This window comes from Acomys minous (genome assembly GCF_964271855.1).
Source record: "Acomys minous genome assembly, chromosome: 4".
NCBI classification, from domain to species: Eukaryota; Metazoa; Chordata; class Mammalia; order Rodentia; family Muridae; genus Acomys; species Acomys minous.
The window spans coordinates 100,486,829-100,509,995 of NC_140486.1; the positions used below are offsets into that span (position 1 = coordinate 100,486,829).

General features: G+C 50.0%; 1 protein-coding gene across 2 annotated transcripts in view; it reads right to left on the bottom strand.

Moving 5' to 3' along the window:
- VIL1 (villin 1) overlaps window positions 1–21,873 on the bottom strand; it is a 30,257-nt gene extending 8,384 nt beyond the window's left edge. The window contains exons 1-17 of one of the 2 annotated variants that reach the window (XM_084778489.1): window positions 21,682–21,873; window positions 15,441–15,526; window positions 14,545–14,619; window positions 11,457–11,653; window positions 10,220–10,328; window positions 9,992–10,102; window positions 8,403–8,605; window positions 8,222–8,300; window positions 7,786–7,884; window positions 6,870–7,023; window positions 6,034–6,134; window positions 5,806–5,943; window positions 5,087–5,245; window positions 3,818–3,997; window positions 3,212–3,357; window positions 2,949–3,093; window positions 2,327–2,515 (exon numbers count right to left, since the gene is read on the bottom strand). In XM_084778489.1, the coding sequence (XP_084634615.1) occupies window positions 2,327–2,515; window positions 2,949–3,093; window positions 3,212–3,357; window positions 3,818–3,997; window positions 5,087–5,245; window positions 5,806–5,943; window positions 6,034–6,134; window positions 6,870–7,023; window positions 7,786–7,884; window positions 8,222–8,300; window positions 8,403–8,605; window positions 9,992–10,102; window positions 10,220–10,328; window positions 11,457–11,653; window positions 14,545–14,619; window positions 15,441–15,515 (2,160 nt within the window). In that variant the 5' untranslated portion in view covers window positions 15,516–15,526; window positions 21,682–21,873. Of the gene's footprint in view, window positions 1–2,326; window positions 2,516–2,948; window positions 3,094–3,211; window positions 3,358–3,817; window positions 3,998–5,086; window positions 5,246–5,805; window positions 5,944–6,033; window positions 6,135–6,869; window positions 7,024–7,785; window positions 7,885–8,221; window positions 8,301–8,402; window positions 8,606–9,991; window positions 10,103–10,219; window positions 10,329–11,456; window positions 11,654–14,544; window positions 14,620–15,440; window positions 15,527–18,785; window positions 18,889–21,681 lie in introns of those variants that run through there. The other variant, XM_084778488.1, reaches the window with a different exon arrangement.
- Between the last annotated feature and the right edge of the window lie 1,294 nt (window positions 21,874–23,167).

Below are 23,167 nucleotides of genomic sequence, written 5' to 3' on the forward strand. Positions count from 1 at the left end.
TGAATTTTGCTTCATGAGTGAGTGAGTGAGAGGTGGAGAAGGAAACACAAACTTGAGGTGACAGAAGGTTCATCTGGACTGCTGAGTTGGGGGTTGGAGTGACTATGAGGACCAGTACATAAAGGGGCTTGCCTCGCCTCTTAAGCATGAGAAATGGGGTTCAGATCCCCAGGTGTTGGCTGTATGTAACCGCAGCCTCTTAGCCTCTCAGTAAGTGGGGACAGGGGACCCCAACCCAGGGGCAAGCTGACTAGCTAGACTGAACCTATAAGCTCTGGGTTTAGAGGGAAACCATGCCTCAGTAGACAAAGCAGAGAATGATCAAAGATGACACATGATATGAGTCTTGGGCCTCCACAAGCATGCATGCCCATATACACACGCGATTATACATACAGACACACATGGTGGAACGGGGGAGGGGGAGGGAACCTGCCTAATCAATCCTGAAGGTAAACAGCCTGTTGACAAGAGTCAAGAGAAAAGAAAAAGGAAGAGAAAGCAGCAGATTTGAGGAAATTTTGCTCTCTGTCCTAAATTCATCTGGTCTGCCAATTCAAAACATCCAGAGCCATAAGCCTGGGGGGCAGGGAGTAGGGTGGGAAGCAGGTGCCCCTGGAGGCCTGACACACTGTCCCCCAGGAAGGAGTGCGTGTGTGACCCACTTTGCTTAGAATTTAGAAGGGGGGGGGGGATTGTTTGTCCTTTAGAGCACCAGTGAGCTGGCACTGAGGACCCCTCAGGGCAGCCTTGAAGAAGTTCCTGTGAAGGGACCAAAGAACTGTCCTCAACACACGCTGTCACACCACACATGGCTACCTGCAGCTACCGAGCACTGCTGTGCCCAGTAAAGAACTGAGTCTTAAATTTTGTTTAAATCAATTTTCTACAGCTTTGTATAGCACAGAAACTGGGTACTGTAACTACCCCCACGTGTGTGTGTGTGTGTGTGTGTGTGTGTGTGTGTGTGTGTGTGTGTGTTGGGGCAGGGTGTGTCAGGGCTTTGTTCATGCTCCACAAGTGCTTAGCCACTAAGCTATACCCTCAGCCTTTGTTTTTGTTTTCAGGGGGTTTTGTTTTTTTGTTGTTGTTGGTGGTGGTTGGGTTTTTGGTTTGGTTTGGTTTTTCAAGACAGGGTTTCTCTGTGTAGTCTTGGCTGTCCTGGACTCACTTTGTAGACCAGGCTGGCCTCGTACTCACAATGATCCGCCTGCCTCTGCTGGGATTAAAGGCATGTGCCACCATGCCCAACTTTGTTTTTGTTTTTGTTTTTTTAACTGTTTTTGGTGTGGTTTTTTGCTAGTAGTTCAGGATGGCCTTGAACTTAAAATCCTTTAGCCTTTTTGAAGTGCTAGGAACACAGGCATACCTATAAGGGTTCACTGTGCTTATATAAGCTTTATGTTTTTGTTTTGTTGGTGGGTTGTTGTTAAGACAGGGTCTCCAAATGCCAATCTGGGCGTGGTGGCGCACACATTCCAGCAGTTGGAAGGCAAAGGCAAGCGGATCTCTGTGAGTTTGAGGCCAGCCTGGTCGACATACCAAGTTCCAGGACAGCGAAAGCTACACAGAGACCCTGTCTTGAAAAACAACAAAAAGGGCTGGAGAGATGGCTCAGAGGTTAAGAGCACTGACTGCTTTTCCGGAGCACCTGAGTTCAACTCCCAGAAGCCACATGGTGGCTCACAATCATATATAATGTGATATGGTGCCCTCTTCTGGCCTGCAGAAGTACATGCAGACAGAGTACTGTAAACATAATAAATAAATCTTTAAAAAAAAAAAAAGCAACAACAACAAAGGCAAGGTCTCTACTAACCTAGGCTGTACCCCAACTTGCCAATGTAGCCAAGAATTGTCTTAAACTTCTGATCCTCCTGCCTCAACCTCCCAACCTTTGGGAGCACAGGCTTGTATCCCTGACCACTATTACTTTTTCTTTTTCTTTTTCTTTCTTTCTTTTTGGTTTTTTGAGACAGAGTTTCTCTGCGTAGCCTTGGCTGTCCTGGACTCACTTTATAGACCATGTTGGCCTTGAACTCACAGTGATCTGCCTGTCTCTGCCTCCTAGTGCTAGGATTAAAGGCATGCGCCACCACACCGGGCCACTCTTGCTTTTTAAGACTTCCTTCCCTCTTCCTCCCCAGTGAGCTTAATGGCCTCTGCAGCCTTAGTTCTTATTTCAAGCATCTAAAGCCATTTTACAGAATCCCAAAGGAAGAGAAAAGGCTGGTGGGAGCTAGGCAGGTTTCTTTTGGAGGTATGCTGTGAAGGTGCCTGGAGGAAGGGCGTGCTGAGCTAGGACTGGCTGGACTCGGCTACTCACACTCCACTTAAAGGGGTCCCAAGCCAGGAACCAGCCTGTGAAGATGGGGGGTTCGTGCCCCTGTTTCACCACGATGATAGGGGTCTCGGGGTCTCGGTTTCCAGGGTGGGTCTTGAGGTATTCCTGTACAGTGGTAGCTGCAGCCTTCTTCTCTTCCTCTTTGGCATGTTTCCCTATCCAGAAGAAGACCTGTGGAGAGCCCCACAACCCCTCAGTCCTTACTGCGTGATGGGCGGTGCGGGTAACCCCCACTGCCTTCAGGTTCTGCTGTGGCTCATCTCTGGTGCCCAGCCAGAAAGATCAGTCACTGCTCAGCTAATGACCCTGAGCAAGGTCAGTGCCAGCACACTGCTGCTCTTTATATCCAGGAAATGAGGTTGTTCACATGCTGTTGCTTAGGTAGCTTGAGACTGCGTGGCACTCCCCTGCCCCAGAGCCAGAGATGCCTGAAAACGTGCTTGCTTCAATGCGAAATGAAAGAGTCGTGGGATGATCAGAGTGCGTCCCTCTCTTTCTCCATAAGGAGGAAGAATAGGGTCCCCCATACATTGAGACTTGCCTACTCTACCCTGTATGACTTCTTAATAATAGGGAGGACGCCCTCCCAACCCGCTTGTCCTACCTGGTCCCAGACATCCAATAGGAATACATCCTCCTCCTCCAGGTCGTCCTGATTAAAGTCAAAGATCTCTGTGGCCATAAAGCGCCCAGTCTGGTTGGAGCATTCGAAGAGTCGAGGAGTGATGACTTGGTTCTCCTCCTGCAGCCTGTAGGGTGGGCAGGAAGAGGTGTGGGGGCAGAGAGACATGAGCAATACAAGGACTGGAGAGTCTGGAGGACTCTCCCATGGGAGGTGGAGGGTGAGGGGAGATGCTGGGACATTACCTCTTGGTGTTGGCGTAGGGCGCCTTACCACCCAGGGCCATCCAGAAGTTGGCTGGCTCCTGTCCCTCCACCACCACTTGTTTCTCCGTCCGAGAGATCGTGTCGGCAACCATCTTAGCCATCTCCCGCTCATCCCCACTGCAGCCCTGGGGAACGAGGGAGGTCAGTCATGCTGGGAAGACCATCCTCGCTGCCACCCACTTCCTTACCCTCCTACTGCATTGGGCTGGAACTCTTGGGTCTGAGAGCGTCCTTTTGGATCAAGACTTCAGGCATACCCATGAGGACGTGTTCTTACTTCCCTCTATCCTTAGCAGTCTAAAGAACAGTAGAGATGATGAGGGAACTTACGCTACTCAGAGTAAGAGACCCTAGGGAGGGAGAGAACTGAGAGAGGGAATACGGGAACATGAATGCCTCATAGGAAGGGAACAAGACAGGCTGGTTCTGACACATTCCGTGAATCAGAGAAGGCACAGAACGACCAAAGCTCTGCAAGGGAAGACTCTTGGGCTAGCACAGTGGACCTGTGAGCGGGACCTGGCCACCGACAAGTCTCCCATTGTTTGTTCTGTGACTGAGGAGTTCCTAAGCCCTGTCACACACCTTCCCACACCACAGGTAGCAGCAGGATGGAGTCTTGAGTATGAAGACATCATTGGAGTTGAGGGAGGTGGCCCGCGCTGTGACCTCAAAAGCCTTGGTGTTATTGGCACTTGTTCCCCGGACCTGAAACAGCCTTGTGGAGGGCACAGGCTCCAAGTTGTTCTCTCGGGAAGTGCCTCCCTGCAGGCAGGAAGGGGAACGTGGGAAGACAGGGACAACATGGGAAGGTGACATGAGGACAAAATGTGAGCACCCAGAGAGGGGAAGGCGGTAAAGAGCTGGCTCAAAGACAGCTTGGATCTTGGCAGTCTGCTGGTCCGAAAGTTTCCGGTGGCTCTGCACTGCTTTTATGTTGAGCCCAGGTACGCGTACTATGTTGGCCCTTGAAGGCCCATGAAATTCTAACTGAAGACACAAACTATCTTCGTGTTCTCTCTTGTTCTTTGTTTTGTTTGAGGCAGGGTTTCTCTGTGTAGCCTTGGCTGTCCTGGACTCACTCTGTAGACTCACAGAGACCTGCCTGCCTCTACCTCCCGAGTGCTGGGATTACAATTACAGGCGTGCTCCACCACTGCCCAGCTTCTCTTTCCTTCCCTAAAACCTCAGGCATCTGTACTCCTGTGCTGTGAGCCCTTCTTTTACCTCCATAGTGCTCTCTAGCTTCCCCCCAAATGTCTAGAGGCCCCTCTGAGTTCCTTCCCACCATGAGTTCCCTGCCTGCTCCCCACTTAGTGCACTCCTGCCTCTCGTCCAACTCGTCTTCCCATCTCTCGCATTTAACTGCACAGTGCTTCGAGCTGGAAGTTCAACATTTAGCCAGAGCCACGCGACTGTCCCTTCCCAACAAGTGTTCACCTGTCACGTCTCGCCTCACTTCCTGAGTTACAAAAGACTGTGTGCTTAGAAGGCTCGCCATGAGCAGATTATTGCTTAAACAGCTGCATGAGATGTCTAATTCATTTCATTGGGAAAGTACAGCAAATCCAGCGCCCCACCCTACCCCCTCCACCCCTGGCCCCCTCCAAAAACAACAAAAAAAAAAAACCCAAAAAACCTTTTTCATGTAGCAGAGATCAAGGAAGTAAATAATATTTGTACACAGTTAGGGGTCCTTCCATATCACTTTAAAGCAAACTGCTGGTTTCTGTCACCAAGTCTATACACGACAAGGGCCCTCTCCTACGAGGGACAGGCTTTGCCCCAGCCCCATGGCCACCAAGCAACCCCTCCCCCATCTCTAGATCCCAGCTCTCAGTTCAGCAGCTGCACCTGATAAACCACCATGTGCCCCTTGAAGATAGACATGAGGTGAGGCGGCTCTTTGCCCATGGGGACCCGGATCTGCACTGGTTCATCATTGTACTTCTGGTCCAGGATGACAGCTTGATAAGCCGAGGCTGCAATTTCATCCTGACTGGCCTGGCTGCCCTGAGAACAAGCAAGAAGAAGGGATGGAATACTGGGTTCCACCCTGTCCCTCGGCCTCCAAAATATTCCAGCCCGGTTTTTAATTTTTCTTTCCTTTTATTTTTATTTTTATTTTATTTTATTCTATTTGTTTATTTATTTTGGGTTTTCAAGACAGGGTCTCTCTGTGTAGCCCTGGCTGTCCTGGACTCACTTTGTAGACCAGGCTGGCCTAAAACTCACAGTGATCCGCCTGCCTCTGCCTCCCGAGTGCCACCATGCCCCTCAGTTTTTAAATTTTTATTACACTTGTTTAAGAGTATGTATGTGAGGGGGGGGGGCTGGAGAGATGGCTCAGTGGTTAAGAGCACTGGCTGCTTTTCCAGGGGTCCTGAGTTCAATTCCAAGCAACCACACGGTGGCTCACAACCATCTGTAATGGAATCTGAATCCCTCTTCTGGTGTATACAAAAGTAGAGCATCCATATACATAAAACAAATAAACAAATCTTTTTTAAAAAAAAGAGAGAAAGAGAGAGAACTGAGCAGCTGTGCTGCAGGTGGGGTGGGCGGGACCTCACCTGCCAGATATACAGCAAGTAGTGTTGCTTCTCGCCTATGAGGTAGGTGTAGAGCAGCAGGTAGCAGTCACCACCGTAGAAATGGCCCAGCCACTTGGAATCCACGGGCACCAGCTCTAGGTCCTCGATGCGCCACACCTGGGACCAGAATCAGTCCTGTATGAGGCCCAGACTGGGTTCTACTAGCCCTTTTTACCATCAACCTGTCTTCCTCCTTCCCTCACTCACCTGCACTTCCCCACTCCCGTCATCCACCATTTTCTGCTGGGCAGCCACTTGAGGCTGTACGTGCATGGATGTTGCATCAAACTTGACCTGTTCCACCTTGGCTGGAGAGAGGAGGACATCAACTGTCACTGGCTGAGGTGCCCCACATCCTCACTACAGTTCCGAGGGCTGGCTGGGATTCGTAGACCCACACCATATATGAAGAAATTACAGCCAGAGCCAATCCGATGTCTATCCGAGGTCACACAGTTGGAGGGTATTAGAGCGAACTCACAGCACCAGGCTTCCAAGGCACTGACCTAACGAGTGACTCCCAGGGAAGCCACCGAAGCCAGAGCTTTCTTTAGTCTGACTCTGTAGCATTCAGACTTCAAGCGGGAAGCCCACCCCGGTGATGGAGGCTGTACACGGTCCTTTCCTTTGAACTCCTCTCCCAGTGCCTGATGGGATACCCCTTACCTCAGCAAGTATAGTCTGGTGAGAAGTGTTTTTGTTTTTTTGTTTTGGTTCCCAGAAGGGCTCAACCCCAGTCCACATGGAAGACAAGTCACTTTTAGCTCCCCTCCTGAGCTTCTCTGTCTCCTGGGCTCTCAGTACCCAGCAGGGAGCTGGGAGCCAGGGTAAAATGTGTATGGAAGAGGGGCATTAGGAAAGGGAGGCATGCCTTTAATCCCAGCACTCGGGAGGCAGAGACAGGCAGATTGCTGCTGTGAGTTAGAGGCCAGCCTGGTCTACAAAGTGAGTCCAGGAGAGCCAAGGCTAGACAGAGAAACCTTGTCTCAGGGGAAAAAAAGAAAAAAGAAAATAAAAGGCAGGCAGGAGGCATGGGTTCTCACCTATGGAACCCACTGTGTGGGTCTTGCCCAGGCCTGAGGTCCGGTTGGGCACTGTCCACTTCTGGAAGAGCTGCTGGAAGATGGCTGACTCGGCCCCATCATTCTGCACTTCCACTTGCGTACTCGGTGGGTACTGCTTGGCTTTGATGAAGTTCTGGGAAAAGAAGGGGGTCCTGTCCCTAGTCTGCACACCCCCCATTCAAACTAAAAGCCTGGCCCCAACCCTGGGAGGGCCCAGCTCCAACCCCAATGCCGACCCCACATTTAACCCTATTGACCCTTTCCAATCAAGGTCAATCCTGATAATGTCTCAAACTTTATGCTCAACCCTGAATCTAATACTGACCCTAGACCTAACTCTGATCCCAACAGATCAGACCCCTTCCTAAACTACACCTCAATTCTAATTCTAGTGCCCCTTTCAATCCGACACTGAAGCCAGGCATGGTGGCGCATGCCTTTAATTCCAGCACTCGGGAGGCAGAGGCACGGGGATCGCTGTGAGTTCGAGGTCTCAACCTCATTGGGGTCACACATCAGATATCTCTTGCATATCAAATATTTGCATTATGATTCATAACAGTAGCAACATTCTAGTCGTTATGAAGTAGCAATGAAAATAATTTTATTGCTGGGCGGTTGTGGCGCATGCCTTTAATCCCAGCACTCGGGAGGCAGGGGCAGGCAGATCTCTGAGTTCGAGGTTAGCCTGAGCTACAAAGTGAGTCCAGGACAGCCAAGGCTACACAGAGAAACCCTGTCTCAGAAAGAAAAAAAAAGGAGGAGAGAGAGAAACCCTATCTCAAAATAATAATTTTATTGTTGCTTGTTGGGGGTCACCACATCATAAGGAACCGTCTTAAAGGGTCGCAGCATTAAGATGGTTGAGAAGCGCAGTGCTAGACCCTTTCCTTACCAAGGCCTGGTTCATGGCTCCGCTCCTCTCCTGGGCGTTAGCGTTTTTCCCCTTCCACACGAAGATCTTCAGACCTCCCTGGTCCAGGATGTAGCAGTCCTTAGAGTCAGGAGAGAGAAACGAAAACAAATGAGCCTATGGTGCTGGGGCCATGCTAGTTTTCTCCCCCTAAATCTGCTTTAACGTGTGTGTGTGTGTGTGTGTGTGTGTGTGTGTGTGTGTGCGCGCGCGCGCGCGTTTGAGCCAGGGTTTCTCTTTCTCTGGGAAGCCTTGGCTGTCCTGGACTCGTTTTGTAGACCAGGCTGGCCTCGAATTTACAGAGATCAGCCAGCCTCCGTCTCCCCGAGTGCTGGGATTACAGGTATGCACCACTGGGCCCAGTCTGCTTAAGCATCTAATAGTTGCCCCTTGCTTGGGACCCTCCAGACCCTCTCACCTCGTGCTTGAGCAGGTCCTGTGTGAGTGGCCGAGTAGCAACTTCTCTAACCACCAGTTTTCCTTCTGTGTCGGATACACTGCAGGACAAAGTAAGGCACGGATAGGCGGTACCTTTAGTAGAGCACCCTACCCCAGGAAGCACCCAGCACCCAGGAAGCACCCAGCACCCAGAAACTCACTGGTAGAGCTTGAGTGCAGCCTTAACTGCCGGCTCCACCACGGAGTCAGAGATCGCCGCCTTCAGTTCCTTGCGTTGGCCCAGCACGTGGTTCATAATTGCCATCAGCTGTGGGGAGTCTCCTTCACTCTCACCCTCCACTACGCCCACGTAGGTGCGCCCGCCCCGCTCCTGGTCTCGGATCTCTTTGGCCAAGGTCGTGCCCTGCAGGAAGGCCACAGTTGACCCATGACAGTTGGCGGCAGACAAGGAGTAGAGTTCACCACCCTGAATGGTGCCTGGGCAAACTCCACCCCTCCCCGCAGATCTATAAGGGGTAGAGACAAGGCTTTTCAGCTGTGTGAGGAGAACAGTTGGAAGCTATGAGAAAGTAGATCTCCTCATAGGTGGAGAGAGTAGGGGTGCGTTTGGGATGGTCTTGCTGGAACTTTAATTTTGATATGGTTGGGAATTTGTGGTTTTCCTTCAGGGTTTTGTACAAGAGATGAACCTCAAAGATCATAATCCTATACTCAGGCTGCCCAAAGCACACACACTCACGGTACACACACAAATTCACATGTGCATACCTATACACAAATATATTCACACACAGAGCTCAGTTCCATGAAAGCTCACACAAGGAAGACTCCGTGTGTGCCAGTGAGTTCTGGGCTCTGGTCTTCCCATGGGTGCCAGCTTTCGTGTGTACACACACTGAGGGTCACTCTTTTAGCCCAAGTCCCTTCCCTTAGTGGGCCCTTTGGAGTCCCTGGGCCCTTGCGGACAGCAACACCTGTGTGTTTCTATCTCTAGCCTAGCTCTCGGCTCTCATCATAGAACAGCCCCTCTTCAGATAGCCAAAGGTACCCTATTTTCTCCCTGAGATCTTTCCCATCTCAGAACAGGGCCTCCACTGTTCCCTACTGTTCTGAAGCATAAGGCTTTGTATCCTCAACCGATACACAGTGAAGCCCAGATCCCCACCTGGTCCCCTCCCCAGCCCATTTCTACTCAGAAATCAGATAAGCTTCCTTAGCTGGGCGTTCCCAGCCACAGACCTAACCCTTTTTCACAACCTGCTGGCCACACATCCTATCCTGCCTGTGAGAGCCGCCGCCTGCTCAGCATATTCCTCCTGAGCTGATGATAGACTCTACCAGCCACCTTCCGGCTCCAGGGCCTTGCCTTGCCTCCATCTGGTCCCCAGAGCCTCCCTGTATGCCCAGTAACACACTCCTCCAGTGCTCATCCTCTGCCTCTTCCTTTCCCATCTGGCTTTTTGACTAGATGCCCAGCAAAGCCCTGCCCACTTCATCCATCCCTGGGGTACCCAAGGCTGAGCATGGGGTCTGTCATATACTACAGGGACATATTCCACCTTAAGGGTCAGTCACAAATACACACAGCAGCATCCTTCATCATGTACATGTAGACTCAGGTCTGCCTTGCACACACGGTCCTGTTCCCAGAATTGCCAGAAAGATGTCTGAAGGGTGAGGGTGGTTGGGGGTGGGGAGCAGAGGTTTGACTGGGGCAGGTGACACTGAGGCTGCAAAAGCAAGTAGGGCATGTTGAATTTGCAGCGATGAGGTGTCCTGTTGGGGTTACCCGAAGTCTCTCCATGCGGTTGCTCTCTGGACCATTCCACTGGATGATAAGCTTTCCAAGGTCCAGCAGGAAGACGTCTCCTCGGTTGAAACTCTTCCAGGACATCTCCACCTAGAGGGTACAGGGAGGTCCAGAGCCCGTTGAGAGCATCGGCAGCATCTCCAGCCTCCCTCCCATCCCTCAGCCCTGCTCCGTTCATAGCCAGGATCCCAACTGGGCCCCGCCCACCTCTCCGGCTATCACGTTCCTCTTGCCCTTGACGTGCAACAGTCGCCTGACATCGCTGGAGTTAGTTTCCACGTGCTTCATGCCAGAAGCCACACCCCCTTTCCGGATTCTGGGAAAGAAAAGAAAGCTCACTCAAGGGCATTGGGTGAGGGAGGTATGCCAAGGTCCTGAGCTGCCTAGGACCCTCTGAGGCCCCAGTTGGGACAGGCTGAGGCCAAGGAAGTACTTAGGGTTCAAACACGAAGGTTTCATTCACCAGCAGTGGCCTACAGGGGCTTGGTTGGCTTTGTAGCACACTGTTGTAGGACTTCCGTCCCCTTGCCCTGGCTCCCCACCCTGTAGAGGGACCTGCAGAGGTAATCATGGTGAGCTGGAGAGAAGAAAATGGAAAATGAGACCAGAGCCCTGGCGACAGCAAACCTTGGGCTGTGTTATGTGTGGAAGAGAGCAATACAAAAGGGGGAGGTAGGAGGGGTTGGGGATTTAGCTCAGTGGTAGAGCGCTTGCCTAGCAAGCGCAAGGCCCTGGGTTCGGTCCTCAGCTCTGGAAAAAAAAAATGGGGGGGGGCATAGGGACTGTGGCTGGTTGGAGAGCTTCCATCTCCTACAGGGTAAAGGAAGCTGCTTTGGAGGAGCAGATGTTTCTGTGATGAGAGCCAGCTTCACAGAAGGTTTGCGCTGTTAGTGAAAGGCCTGATTAGAGAAGAGGGCTAACCTGTCAGCTAGCCTGAGTGGGCAGGACTTGGTGTGACCCCCTGGGGGCCTCAGGCACCAAGCAGTCCCTATAGACCAGGAGCTAAGGTGCAGAATTCAGGGGCCATATCACGGGATTTTAGAAGGGCCCAAGGGGGTAAGTTAGGCCAAAGCAAACTCAGAGGGACAGGGCCAAAGTCAGAGCAACAGAAAAAAAATAAAAGAGTGACGAGTGGAAAGGTGGAGAAAAATCAGAAACAGCCATATGAGATCCCAGAACTCCCATAGCTTCAGCTTGCTCTTTCTTCTTCCTTCCTTCCCTCCTTCTGTCCTTCCTTCCTTCCCTCCCTCACTCCCTCCTTTCTTTCCTCCCTCCCTCCTTCCTTCTTTCCCTCCTTCCTGGCCCAGGTCACCTCCTACTGTCCAGAGCCTCTCACTCTGCAGGCGTAGTGTCCCTGTCTCTTTAGCCCAGTCCCCACTCGCCAGTCCCCACCTCTGATGACCAGTTTTGGTGTCCTCCCCAGTCCCATGGCACCCCTCCCTACACAAGGCCTTGCTTGAAGTAGCTTCGGAAAGCCTCGCTCTCATTGCCTTGGACCTCTCGGTGCTGGACAGCGCGGCCCTTCAGGTAGTCGTCCATCTGTGTTGTGTAGATGGCAGCTGCCCCTTGCTCATCCTGGGACGAGGCCTGACCGATCCAGTAATGGATATCGTAGGACAGGGTGCTGCTGGTCTTGTGGATCTGGGGACAGAGGCCATCTGTGCAGTGAGACCTGGGTTCCCATAATCCCCTAGCCCATTCAGCATGGTCTTCCACACACTTGGGCCTGGAGCAAGGGAGGCCTCTGGCCTGCTGCTGAGCCCTGAGTTGTGGCCCGGCTCAGCTTCTCACTCTTCTGATGGAGAACAGGAGATGGCTGTCCCCTTTCTGGACTTTGTTCTCGCCTTAAAAATAATTCACGTGGACTGATGCATGTGGATTTATAGAAGCCAGTAAGGTGACTATATAGGCAAACAAATGTATTGCAACTGTCCCTCACTGTCTGTGAGGGGTAGGACCCCCAAGAGTGCTCTGTAGTGTCCATGCTTGAGTCCTTTCTGTAAAATGGTGTGGGATGTCTACATAAAATCTGAAAAAAATCAGCCAGGCATAGAGGCGCATGACTTTAATCCCAGCACTTGGGAGGCAGAGGCAGGCGGATTGCTGTGAGTTTGAGGCCAGCCTAGCCTGGTCTACAAAGCTACTCCAAGACAGCCAAGGCTAACACAGAGAGACCCTGTCTCAAAAAAAAATCTGAAAAAACCCTCCCTTATGCTTAAAAAACGATGTGTGTGTGTGTGTGTGTGTGTGTGTGTGTGTACATGAATATGCTATGTGTGTTTAAGTGCAGTTATAGGCATGCGCTGGGGTGGTGTGGGAGGTTAGAGGACAATTTTGGGAATTGTTTCTCTCCTTCTACAGCACTTCACGTTTTGGACCCTTCTTGTCAGGCACTTGTACCTTCTGGGCCATCTCCCAGGCTCAAGAACTAATTTTGTTGCTACTGTTATTGGTTATATATATGGTCTCATGTAGCTCAAGCTAGGCAGGAACACTCTGGGATGCAGGATAACCTCCCACTCAATTTCTCTTTCTACCTCAACAGTGCTGGGATTACAAGCCTGGATGCTGATGCACACACTCATATAGGGCTAGGGATCACACTCAGGACCTCCTGGATGCAAGGTCAGCACTCCACCATTTGAGCTATGTCTCAGGTCTCTCCTAGACTTTACATCACCTCTAGATGATTCATAATACCTGAGAAGGCAGGTACTGTCAAAATAGTTGCTATACTGTACTGTTTATAGAATAGTGAAAAGAAAAATTATCTATATAACCATTCACTACAGATTCAATTAATTTTTAAATTTTGTGTATGTATATCTTTTTGTGCATATCAGATCCCCCTGGAGGTGGAGTTAAGAGGCAGTTGTGGCCAAACATGAGTGCTGTGCTGGGAACCAAACTCAGGTCCTCTGCAAGAGCAGTGTGCACTCTTAGCTGAGGAGCCATCTCTCCAGCCCCCCAGATACAATTTTTTTCCAAATATTTTTAATGCATTGTTATTGATTTTGGTGCATTGGACCCACAGGTATCTTGTATACACAAATTCCTGCTGTATACACAATTATTGTGTAAACACATCATGGCTGATTTCAATCTGTGGCATATGGCTTGGGTTTTCACATCCTGGTATGGATATGGTTACTTGTGAGGTATATATATCTTCAACATTTAGAAGCAGGGTAGGCAAGAGGACCGACTCAGTGGGTAGACGCACTTGCAACCAAGCCAGCCTGAGTTTGAGCCCTGGGACTCACATAGAAGAAAAAGAGAACTGGCTCATGCAAATTACCCTGTGGCAACATGTGCACCTTGGCATGTGAGCAACCATACATGTATATATATGCACACACAGACTCACAAACTAATTCAGTGTAATTTTGAAAAACTTTAAAAATTAGAAGCAAATCGCCGGGCGTGGTGGCACACGCCTTTAATCCCAGCACTCGGGAGGCAGAGGCGGGCAGATCGCTATGAGTTCGAGGCCAGCCTGGTCTACAAAATGAGTCCAGGACAGCCAAGGCTACATAGAGAGACTCTGTCTCGAAAAACCAAAAAAAAAAAAAAAAAAAAGCAAATCAATATAAGAAAAGCAGAAACGTCTTTGCTAGTGTAGGTAGTGCCAGGGTGTGCAAATATCAGGAAGGGGCCCAAAGATTACTGTGGATTTTAGAGAGATGGGTCAGGGGCAGTGAAATGGCTCAGTGGGTTTGTTTTGGTTTGTTTGTTTGTTTGTTTGTTTGTCTTTCGAGACAGGGTTTCTCTGTGTAGTCTTGGCTGTCCTGGACTCGCTTTGTAGGCCAGACTGGCCTCAAACTCAGAGATCCACCTGCCTCTGCCTCCCAAGTGCTGGGATTAAAGGCATGTGCCACCATGCCCAGCTGAAATGGTTCAGTAGGTAAGAGTGCTTGCCACTGTGGTTGATTACTTGAGTTCAGTCCCTGGGACCCACATAATAGTACAAGCAGAGGACAGACTCCCTCAAATTTTCCTCTGAACTCCACACCTTCTCCACAGCACATTCATGTACGCACCTGTGCACGCACACATAATAATAATAATAATAATAATAATAATAATAATAATAATAATAATAATAAAATAGGGCTGGAAAGAGGTTAAGAGCACTACCTGCTCTTCCAAAGGTCCTGAGTTCAATTCCCAGAAACCACATGGTGGCTCACAACCATCTATAATGAGATATAGTGCCCTCTTCTGGTGTGCAGGCATGCATGTAGGTAGAATACTGTAAAAATAATAAATAAATAAATCTTTTTAAAATAATAATAATAATAAAGGGTAGACCAACCCAGAATGTCCTCTGAGGCTGAATGAGCTTGGAAAGGACTTTTACAAACATCGCTGAGCCCCGTGAGGCCCCATGCATGGGCACCTGGGCACTCTTGTAAACACTGATGAAGCCAGACCATCTCTCAACACTGCCCCCAGCCTCTAGTTTCCTCCCTAATAAATACCCAGCAGGTTTTGCTCCCTGTTCAGCCCCCTCCTGGCCTGACCCCACTTACAGCCAGGACTACATAGCAGTCACCATCGAAGAAGCTTCCAAAGGTGCTGGAAGGAACAGGCACCATCTGCATAGCCTGAGGAGAGAAAGGGGTCATAGTGGGGGCATGGTGGCAAACATTCAGTCCCACCTACCCGGGAGACTGAAGCAACAGGGACTGTTTGGGTCTAGCCATTCTAGGCTGTGATGTGCTGTCCCAATCCTGTGGCTTCGCGTTAAGTCTGGGATCAGCATAAGTGGCCTCCCAGGAACAGGACACTATTGAGTTACCAAAGAAGTGAACTGATCCAGGTCAGAAAGAGGTCACAGGAGCTACCAGGACTACCAGCTGGGAAAGCTGGTGTTGGGGTGCAGGATCCAACGAGGCTTGGCTGGGACTTAGAGAGATAAGAGTCCTTCCTGGGTGTGGCCCTGGGTTCCATTCCCAGCACCACAAAATACCCCCAAAGCAAAAAGGTCAGGGCCCAGTTAATGAAAGAAGAGGGAAAAGGAAAGGGGGGGGGTGGAAACGGGGGGCGGGGGAAGCTGTGGGAACTGGGGGGTGGGAAGCGGTGGGAACTGGGGGGTGGGAAGCTGTGGGAACTGGGGGGTGGGAAGCGGTGGGAACTGGGGGGTGGGAAGCGGTGGGAACTGGGGGGTGGGAAGCGGTGGGAACTGGGGGGTGGGAAGCGGTGGGAACTAGGGAGGAAACAGCAGAGAAAGGCAGGGTCAATGGGGGCAAAGAAATAGAGGAAGGTTGAAGGCAAATGGGGACTAAATGAAGAGGTAAGGGAAGGAGCAGGGGTGGAGGTGGCTGCAGGTGACACCAGCAGCTCCATGCAGTGTTCAGGGGCCATGGTCAGAGGAGCCAGGGCAATGCGGGGGGCTTCACCTACCCTCCTGGATCCCAGAACTCACCTCAATCCTCCATATCTGTACCCCTGGAGTGGTGATGTTGAGAGAACCTTTGACTTGGGCAGTCAATTTGGTCATGGTGGATGAGCCTAGAGGGAAAAGCAAGTGGAAGCCCTTGTGGCCATTGAACTAGGAGTGCCCCAGGTCTCAAGGGGAGGCCACAGGCTTGAGGCCTAGAGGAGGGAGGGAAGCTGGCTCCCTGCTAGGGACCTTGGCTGCTAGAGTTCAGTCTCCAGCCTTCCCAGTCAGGTTTGATGCTGATCCTCTCCCATTCAAATGCCTACACTGGTTCCCTTAGTGCCTTTTATAATAGCCCGGCATTTAAAAGACACCCCTCCCTCCATGTTTTTGAAACGAGGTCTTGCTATGCAGCCCAGGCTATCCTGTGTGCTACCACACCCAGCTTAATACTCTTCTTTAGCCTCAACTTCCCCCATCTGTAGGCTCTTTGAGACAAGGTCTCATGTAGCCTAGGCTGGCCTTGAACTCATTATTTTAGGCCGCAGATATGCACCACTAATCCTGATCTTGTGCATAGAAAACAAAACAAAGCAAAACACAAAAAGGGCCAGGGAGATGACTTAGTTGGTAAAGTGCTTGCTCTATCCTTGGGACTCATGTTAAAAAGCTTCACATGGGGGCTGGAGAGATAGCTCAGAGGTTAAGAGCACTGACTGCTCTGACTGCTCTTCCAGAGGTCCTGAGTTCAATTCCCAGCAACCACATGGTGGCTCATAACCATCTATAATGTGATCTAATGCCCTCTTCTGTCATGCTGGCAGAGCACCATATACATTTTAAAAATTATGTACACAGTACTTTGTCTGCATGTACGGGCACCAGATCTTATTATAGATGGTTGTGGGCCACCATTGTGGTTGCTGGGAATTGAGCTCAGAACCTTTGGAAGAGCAAGCAGTGCTCTTAACCGCTGAGCCATCTCTCTAGCCCTGCACTCTATACATTTTAAAAAAAAAAAAGCTTCAAGTGGCGGTGTATGCTTCTAATACCAGCACTATGGAGACCAGCATATCCCTGGTCTCCCTGGATAGGTAGCCTAGCTGACTTGGTAAGCTTTAGGTCAGTGGGTAACCCTGTCTGGGAAGAAAAGGGATGGTGTAGCACACAAACACACACACACACACACACACACACACACACACACTCACACACATGCACACTAAGTAAACAAATATAATATAATATTAAGATTTTTAAAAGATGGCTGGTACCTGAGGAATAACACGTTAGTTTGTTCTCTGCCCCCTCCCAAACAGGTACACACATGTGAGCACCTTCACATACAGACATGCACACACATATGCACACAAAAAAGAAAAGAAGGAAAGTTGTCTTTGAAGTTCATAGATGCTCTGTTCGCAGTAGTGTCAAAGTGAAACCATAGCCTGGTCTAAATAGTGAGCTCAGGACAGCCAAGACTATATAGAGAGACACTGTCTCAAAAAAAGAAAGAAAGAAAGAAAAGAAAAAGAAAAAGAAAAAGAAAAAACCAAAACAACAACAACAACAAAAAAGTGTGGGGTTGAGGGGTTGCACCAATTTCTATTAGTAAAAGAAACAGAGAGTGGTGAGTCCACAGGAAAGAACACTACTAAGCTGTAAGATGGAGGATAGTAATGCCACCGCCCCCACACAAACCGTGCTAAGAGAAAGGAGGCAGACATAAAAGATTACATATTAGAGCATCCCATTTACATGAACTATTCAGACAGGCAAATCTGTAGAGGCAGAGACTGTGGTTACTAGGTCTGTCGAGGGGGAACAGGGCAGTAGTGAGCACAGAGTTACCCACTGGGGTGACAAAAAAAGTACTGGAACTGGGGGCTGGAGAGATGGCGGCTGGTCTTCCAAAGGTCCTGAGTTCAATTCCAGCAACCATATGGTGGCTTGTAACCATCTATAAAGAGATGTCGTGCCCTCTTCTGGCCTGCAGGCACACATGCAGGCAGAATACTGTATAAATAATAAATTAATAAATCTTTTTAAAAAGAAAGAAAGAAAGTACTGGAGCTGGAGAGTGGAGAGAGAGCTGCACAGCACTGTGAACGTGTTAAATAACACAGAATCACCTGGACACAATGGAGGCTGGGACTGTAGCTCTGTAGCTGAGAGCTTGTTTACCATGCATGAGGCACTGAGTCCCACCCCCAGCTCCTAAGTAAATAATAAATAGAATGAAATGACTGGGTGTGGTGATGAACACCTGTAAACCCAGCACTGGGGAGAAGAGCTGAGACAGAGATAGGAGAACATAATGTCAAACCAGCCTGGGCTATACGATAGATAGATAGATAGATAGATAGATAGATAGATAGATAGATACATACATACATACATACATACATACATATATACATACATGCATGGATAGATAGATAGATACATACATACATATATACATACATGCATGGATAGATAGATAGATTCATATATGCATGCATGCATACATACATACATAGATCAATAGATACATAGACATATAAATAGATACATAGATATATGCATTGATAGTCCATCTTTTGAGTATTTTACCATAATAACACAAAAGAGAGTATGCCTAACACAGAGAGACCCGGTCCTGAAAAACAAAACAAAACAAAACAAAACAAAACAAGAGTATGCCTGTCTCTCACCAGCCCCACCATCATCCTTCAGTCACTGTGATTGTCGCCCAGAATATTGTTCATTTGTTTGTTTGTATTTTGGGACAGGGTTTCTCTGTGTAGCTCTGGCTGTCCTGGAACTCACTCGGTCCACCAAACTGGCCTCAAACTTAGAGACCTGCCTCTAAGGTATCTTAAAGGTATCTGCTCCTCCATGCCCTGCTGTCACTCAGATGTTCCCACAAGGGCAGGGACCATTTTGCCTTCTCAGTACTACATCCCAAGCATTAAATGGCTGTGGTACCGAATACCAGTAATCCTAGCACTCAGGTGGAGGCAGGAGAGCAGGAGTTACAGGTCATCCTTGGCTACATAGCAAGCTTGAGACCAGGCTGAGCTACAATAATAATTAAGTGTCAGCAAAATGGCTCAGTGGGTAAAGACGCCACCAGCCTACTCAGGTTGGATCACAGTGTGGAAGGAGGAAAAACAACACCCAAAAGGCCCACATATGTACACAATCAGCCGGTCAGACGATGTAATTTTTTAAAAAATTAACTGATCAGTTTAATTAATTGATTAAATCTCCTGTACAATGCCAGTTCTCTGTTGGATGAATAGGTGAGTGAAGGAAAACAGGGAAAGAGTAAGGAGGAAGGGAAGGTTTGGGAGGATGGATAGAAGGGTGGATGACAGGCAGGGAGAAGCTGCCACCACTACTTACCCCCCTCCATCCACTGAGCTGGAAGAAGCCTCCACTTCCCAAGCTTTCCCTGGCTTTGCCTCTTTCTGTTTGAACCTGTAGCTGTGTTTGCTCCAGCTGCTGATCAGAGTCACCTGGGAGTTGTTTTTTTTTTTTCTAAATACTGATGCTCCTAAGCTCAGAGCCTGCATCCCTAGGGGTTCTGACTTAATTAGACCAGACTGGGGCCTAGGGCTTGGATACTTTATTTCCACCAAAGATGAGGCCCCAGTCCTTTCAAAACTGGCCAGGAATCCTGGTGTGAGCCACAGTGAGAACCACTCATAACCTGGTTATTCTCAACCCTGTTTACCAGGATAGAGGCCGCCCATTCCCCCCATGTGCCTGCCCCACGCTGTGTAGGAGCCAGTCACCCTCTGGGACTGTGACTAACAAGTGCAAGGTGAGGTTCCCCACATTGACAGTTCATCTGTCCAGCTAATCTCTCCCTGCACTTTGCCTTTGAGTCATGTCTTGGATAATAAATGCCTTGGCCTTTTACCTCTTATAAACTCCCTCTTCTGAGCCCTGTAGGGTGGCTTATCTTAGGATGTTCTGACCACTCTGATCAGCCCGCCCCTTGGTGATCCAGGCCACGAATCCATCTTGGGCCTGCTTGCTGTGTTTGCAGAAGCCCTATGGGCCTGGAGTCGGGTTGGCTGACTGCTGGCGTGGCCCCCAATAGCCGATATTCCTTAACATGAATGGTTTCCCCAGACATACACACACCCAGGTCTCTTGGGTTCAGCAAGACCAATTTGGGTACAAAGGACAGTCTTTTCTGTTTTATTCCAGCCGTCTTTGTAACTGTTAACCTTTCTCTAAGACTCTCTTCCACACTCTTTAGGTGAGGAACATGGGCCGTATGTTGGGTTCTAGGAGCAGAGGTCTACCAGATGGGCTGTCCCGAAGCAACCCAGCAACAAAAGGAACTAATGTTAGACACAAGGGTATTTATTGTCCATCAGGGAGAGGATAAAGACTTGCTGCCTCTCTTTGGAGAAAAATGAGATTGGGACCACCCACCTCCTGCCTTAACACCCTTCACAGAAAGGGGCACAGCCTTCTTAGGGCCGAGTGCTGACGGCTGGTTCTGAGAGGTGGCTGGTCTAATGCCATGGGCACCACCAGCTGCTTCTGCTCCTACCCATGTTAGTCAGAGCAGAAGGACCCCCTCAGTTCTCCTGTCTCCCCTAAGCTTTAAGGAGGGCTGGAGGGTCCTCATTCCCCAACCTGCCAGCAAGGACCCTGGGGAGGAGGACCCTTGAACTCACTGGCTCACCCCTGGTCACTTGTCACCCAGAGAACCAAAAGTCAGCTATGTGTGTAGACTCTTGGATGTCTCCCCTCCTGCCCTTCTGCCCCAGTGGTCTGTCCACCAACCCTTTTCTGGCACTCTGCCGTCTACAACAGCAGCCTGACTGCCGCCCTGCCCCCAAGCCTGCCCCTAGCTCTGCTCTCCCACCTCTTTCATGCTCTTCCAGAGTCAATCAGGACACACTTCCTCCAGGAAGCCTTCCCAGAATTCTTAGGCTGACAAGGAGTCCTTGCTCAGGGTCTCACTGTATTCCATACTGAAACCTTTCTCGTGCCTGACCACACAGTGACACACACAAAAAAAGTCTAAAGTCCCCAAGACCCACCACCTAGACAGGTGAGGTTTTTGTTGGTGGTGGTGATTATGAGTTTCTTCTTTTTTCTTTTTTTTCTTCCTTCCTTCCTTTCTTTTTTTCTTTTTTTTTTTTTTTTTTTTTTTTTTTTTTTGAGACAAAGTCTCACTCTATAGCCCAGGCTGGCCTCAAACTAATAGTAATCCTCCTGCTGCAGCCTCCCAAGTGCTCAGATTACACACATGAATCATCATACATGCTCATAGCTGCCGCCTCATAGCCCACAGTAGGCACACAACTAGCACACATATGCTGACAGTCTGAATTAGGGAACGGAACGGGGGCACCTGATTGGGCCTTAGAGAGATCTAGGGTCTTGTTGTCTCTGGCTACCCATCCTTTCCTATCTACTATCCTGTTGTTCCTGGGATGCAACTTTAGGGGACCCTGGAGTGCTGCCATGGTTCTTAGTTCCCAGCATGCAGCTCTTAGCTAGACAGGAATGTGGTAACACCATGGGACAGGACAGTCTTCCTTATACAAAGGATACACCCTGCTAACCAGGGCCTGGGAGTCCACCGGAAGCAGATAGTCCCAACCTCCAAGCAACAGGATTTCTGAGCAGATGTCCTTGGACAGAACAAGTTCCCGAATTCTGGGAAGGCTTGGTTTTCAGTCCCAGCTTTGATAAAATAGACCATGGTGACTGGGGAACCAGAGGGGCCACTTCTAGGGCAGGGGTGATGGGGGCCTAGGGCCCTGAAGCCTCCAGCTCCTGCCTCTCCCCTCCCTCTGGTTTCAACCACTGGATTTCTGGCGGCTGCAACTTACATCCCAGGGTGCATGACCCAGCGACCTGAGGTCCCAAGAGTGTCAGGGGAATGGTGACACAAAGAAAGAGTTCGTTTCAGATAAGGAAGAAGTGGACAAAGCAGTGAGCAGCAAGAGAGAGAAATGATAAATATAGTCAAGGAAACCAACTGATCCCAGCTTTCTCTAGAAATCCGAGCCCCAGCACCCGCCTTAGTCCCAGGTGGTCTGCACGGATGACACCCAATGTGAAGTGAGGGTGAGTTACAAGACCGGGGCCTGTGAACTCTCTTCACTGAAGGCCCAAGGACAGCCTGCTGGCTTCCTGCTTCTCCCAGAATCTCATCCCTAAACCTACACCAGTGTGCTACAGACAGCCCAGGCTGCCATAGGGAAGCAAGGACCCTGCCCCTTCCAACCACCTGTGGTCACCATGTGTCCCCACCCAATTGCCTTACCTGTCTGGAAGAGGCAGCCACCACCTGGGAGATCCTAGGAAGTTGTGGCAAGCTGGCTGCAGGAGAGCGACCTTTGTCCTCACCCCTGCTCCTAGGAACTTCCTTCACCATATAAGGGAAGATAGGGCCCCAGAGAGAGAGGGAGAGAAGGGATGAGGGGGGTGGGGAGGTAGGTGCCCAGGTCCCTGGGAACGTAAAGCCCAGCAACGCCTTGACAGCCAGAGCTACTGTGGGCCCCGCCCTTGGCTCCAGAGCTCCAGGGATGAGGTGCACTTCCGCCTAGGACCTGGGCTCTTCCTGCAGGTGGACAACCCCTTACCAGGGCAGGCCACAGGTACCTGGACGAAAGAGAAACTCACCTGTCCACCCTCCTGCTCTAGAGGGATGGGGGAGGGGTTGGGATGGGGGAGGGGAGCAGACAGGACTCCTGGGGCCTTGCAGCTGGAATTCAGGCACACACCATATGGCCAGGGTTCACACTTGAGGTTCCCTTGGGTAGGGCCCCTGGTACCCCTACAAATATCTTCTACTCAACATGACCCTCGCTCAGTGGGCACAAGCGCCTTTCTTCCCCGCCCCCCCCTTCTGAGCCACAACCTCCGCTTTTATGAGTTGCCATAAACCAGAGCCTTTGAACCCTGCTCTGCTGCCTTCTCCCAGGAGCCAAGGGCCACCGCTCCCTGCCCTGGACTGAAGATCTGCCTCGCCGCCGTCCACCTTAGGCCTCACTTGGAGACCAGCTCTGAGCATAAGGTGGGAAAGATGGACTGCTTCCCCCCTCCCTGCCTTTGCTGCCTGTAGACCTTCTATCACTTTAGAATCTCAGCCCTTTGGAGGGCAAAATGAAGAGGGTGAAGCCGGGCGTGGTGGCGCACGCCTTTAATCCCAGCACTCGGGAGGCAGAGGCAGGCGGATCGCTGTGAGTTCGAGGCCAGCCTGGTCTACAAAGTGAGTCTAGGATGGCCAAGGCTACACAGAGAAACCCTGTCTCCAAAAACCAAAAAAAAAGGGTGGGATGAAGGCTGTCCTTCTCTGGAAACTGAAAGTGTGTGTGTGTGTGTGTGTGTGTGTGTGTGTGTGTGTGCGCGCGCGCATGCGCGCGCACGTGCATACATTCATACTACAGGGCCATAGTCAGTGAGAAAAGTAAACACACTGCAGGTGCTGTTTTGTTTTGAAATGATGTAGTACCCTTTCTTGTGAATGAAAAGGAGTGTATGTCCACTCAGTTACAAGTAAAACAGGAGAGGAAAAAATCCAGCATAAAATCACCCATGAGTTGGTGCTCATAACCTACTTTGAAGTATCTCGTATTCTTTTCCAGTGTGTGTGTTGTGTAGATCTACCGTAAGTGTATATTGTCTTCTATCAACACCTGTATGTATACTTTTTACCAACACATACATTTCTTTTCCACATACACTTTTTTTTCCTGAGACAGGGTTTCTCTATGGAGCCTTGACTGTCGTGGACTCCCTTTGTAGAC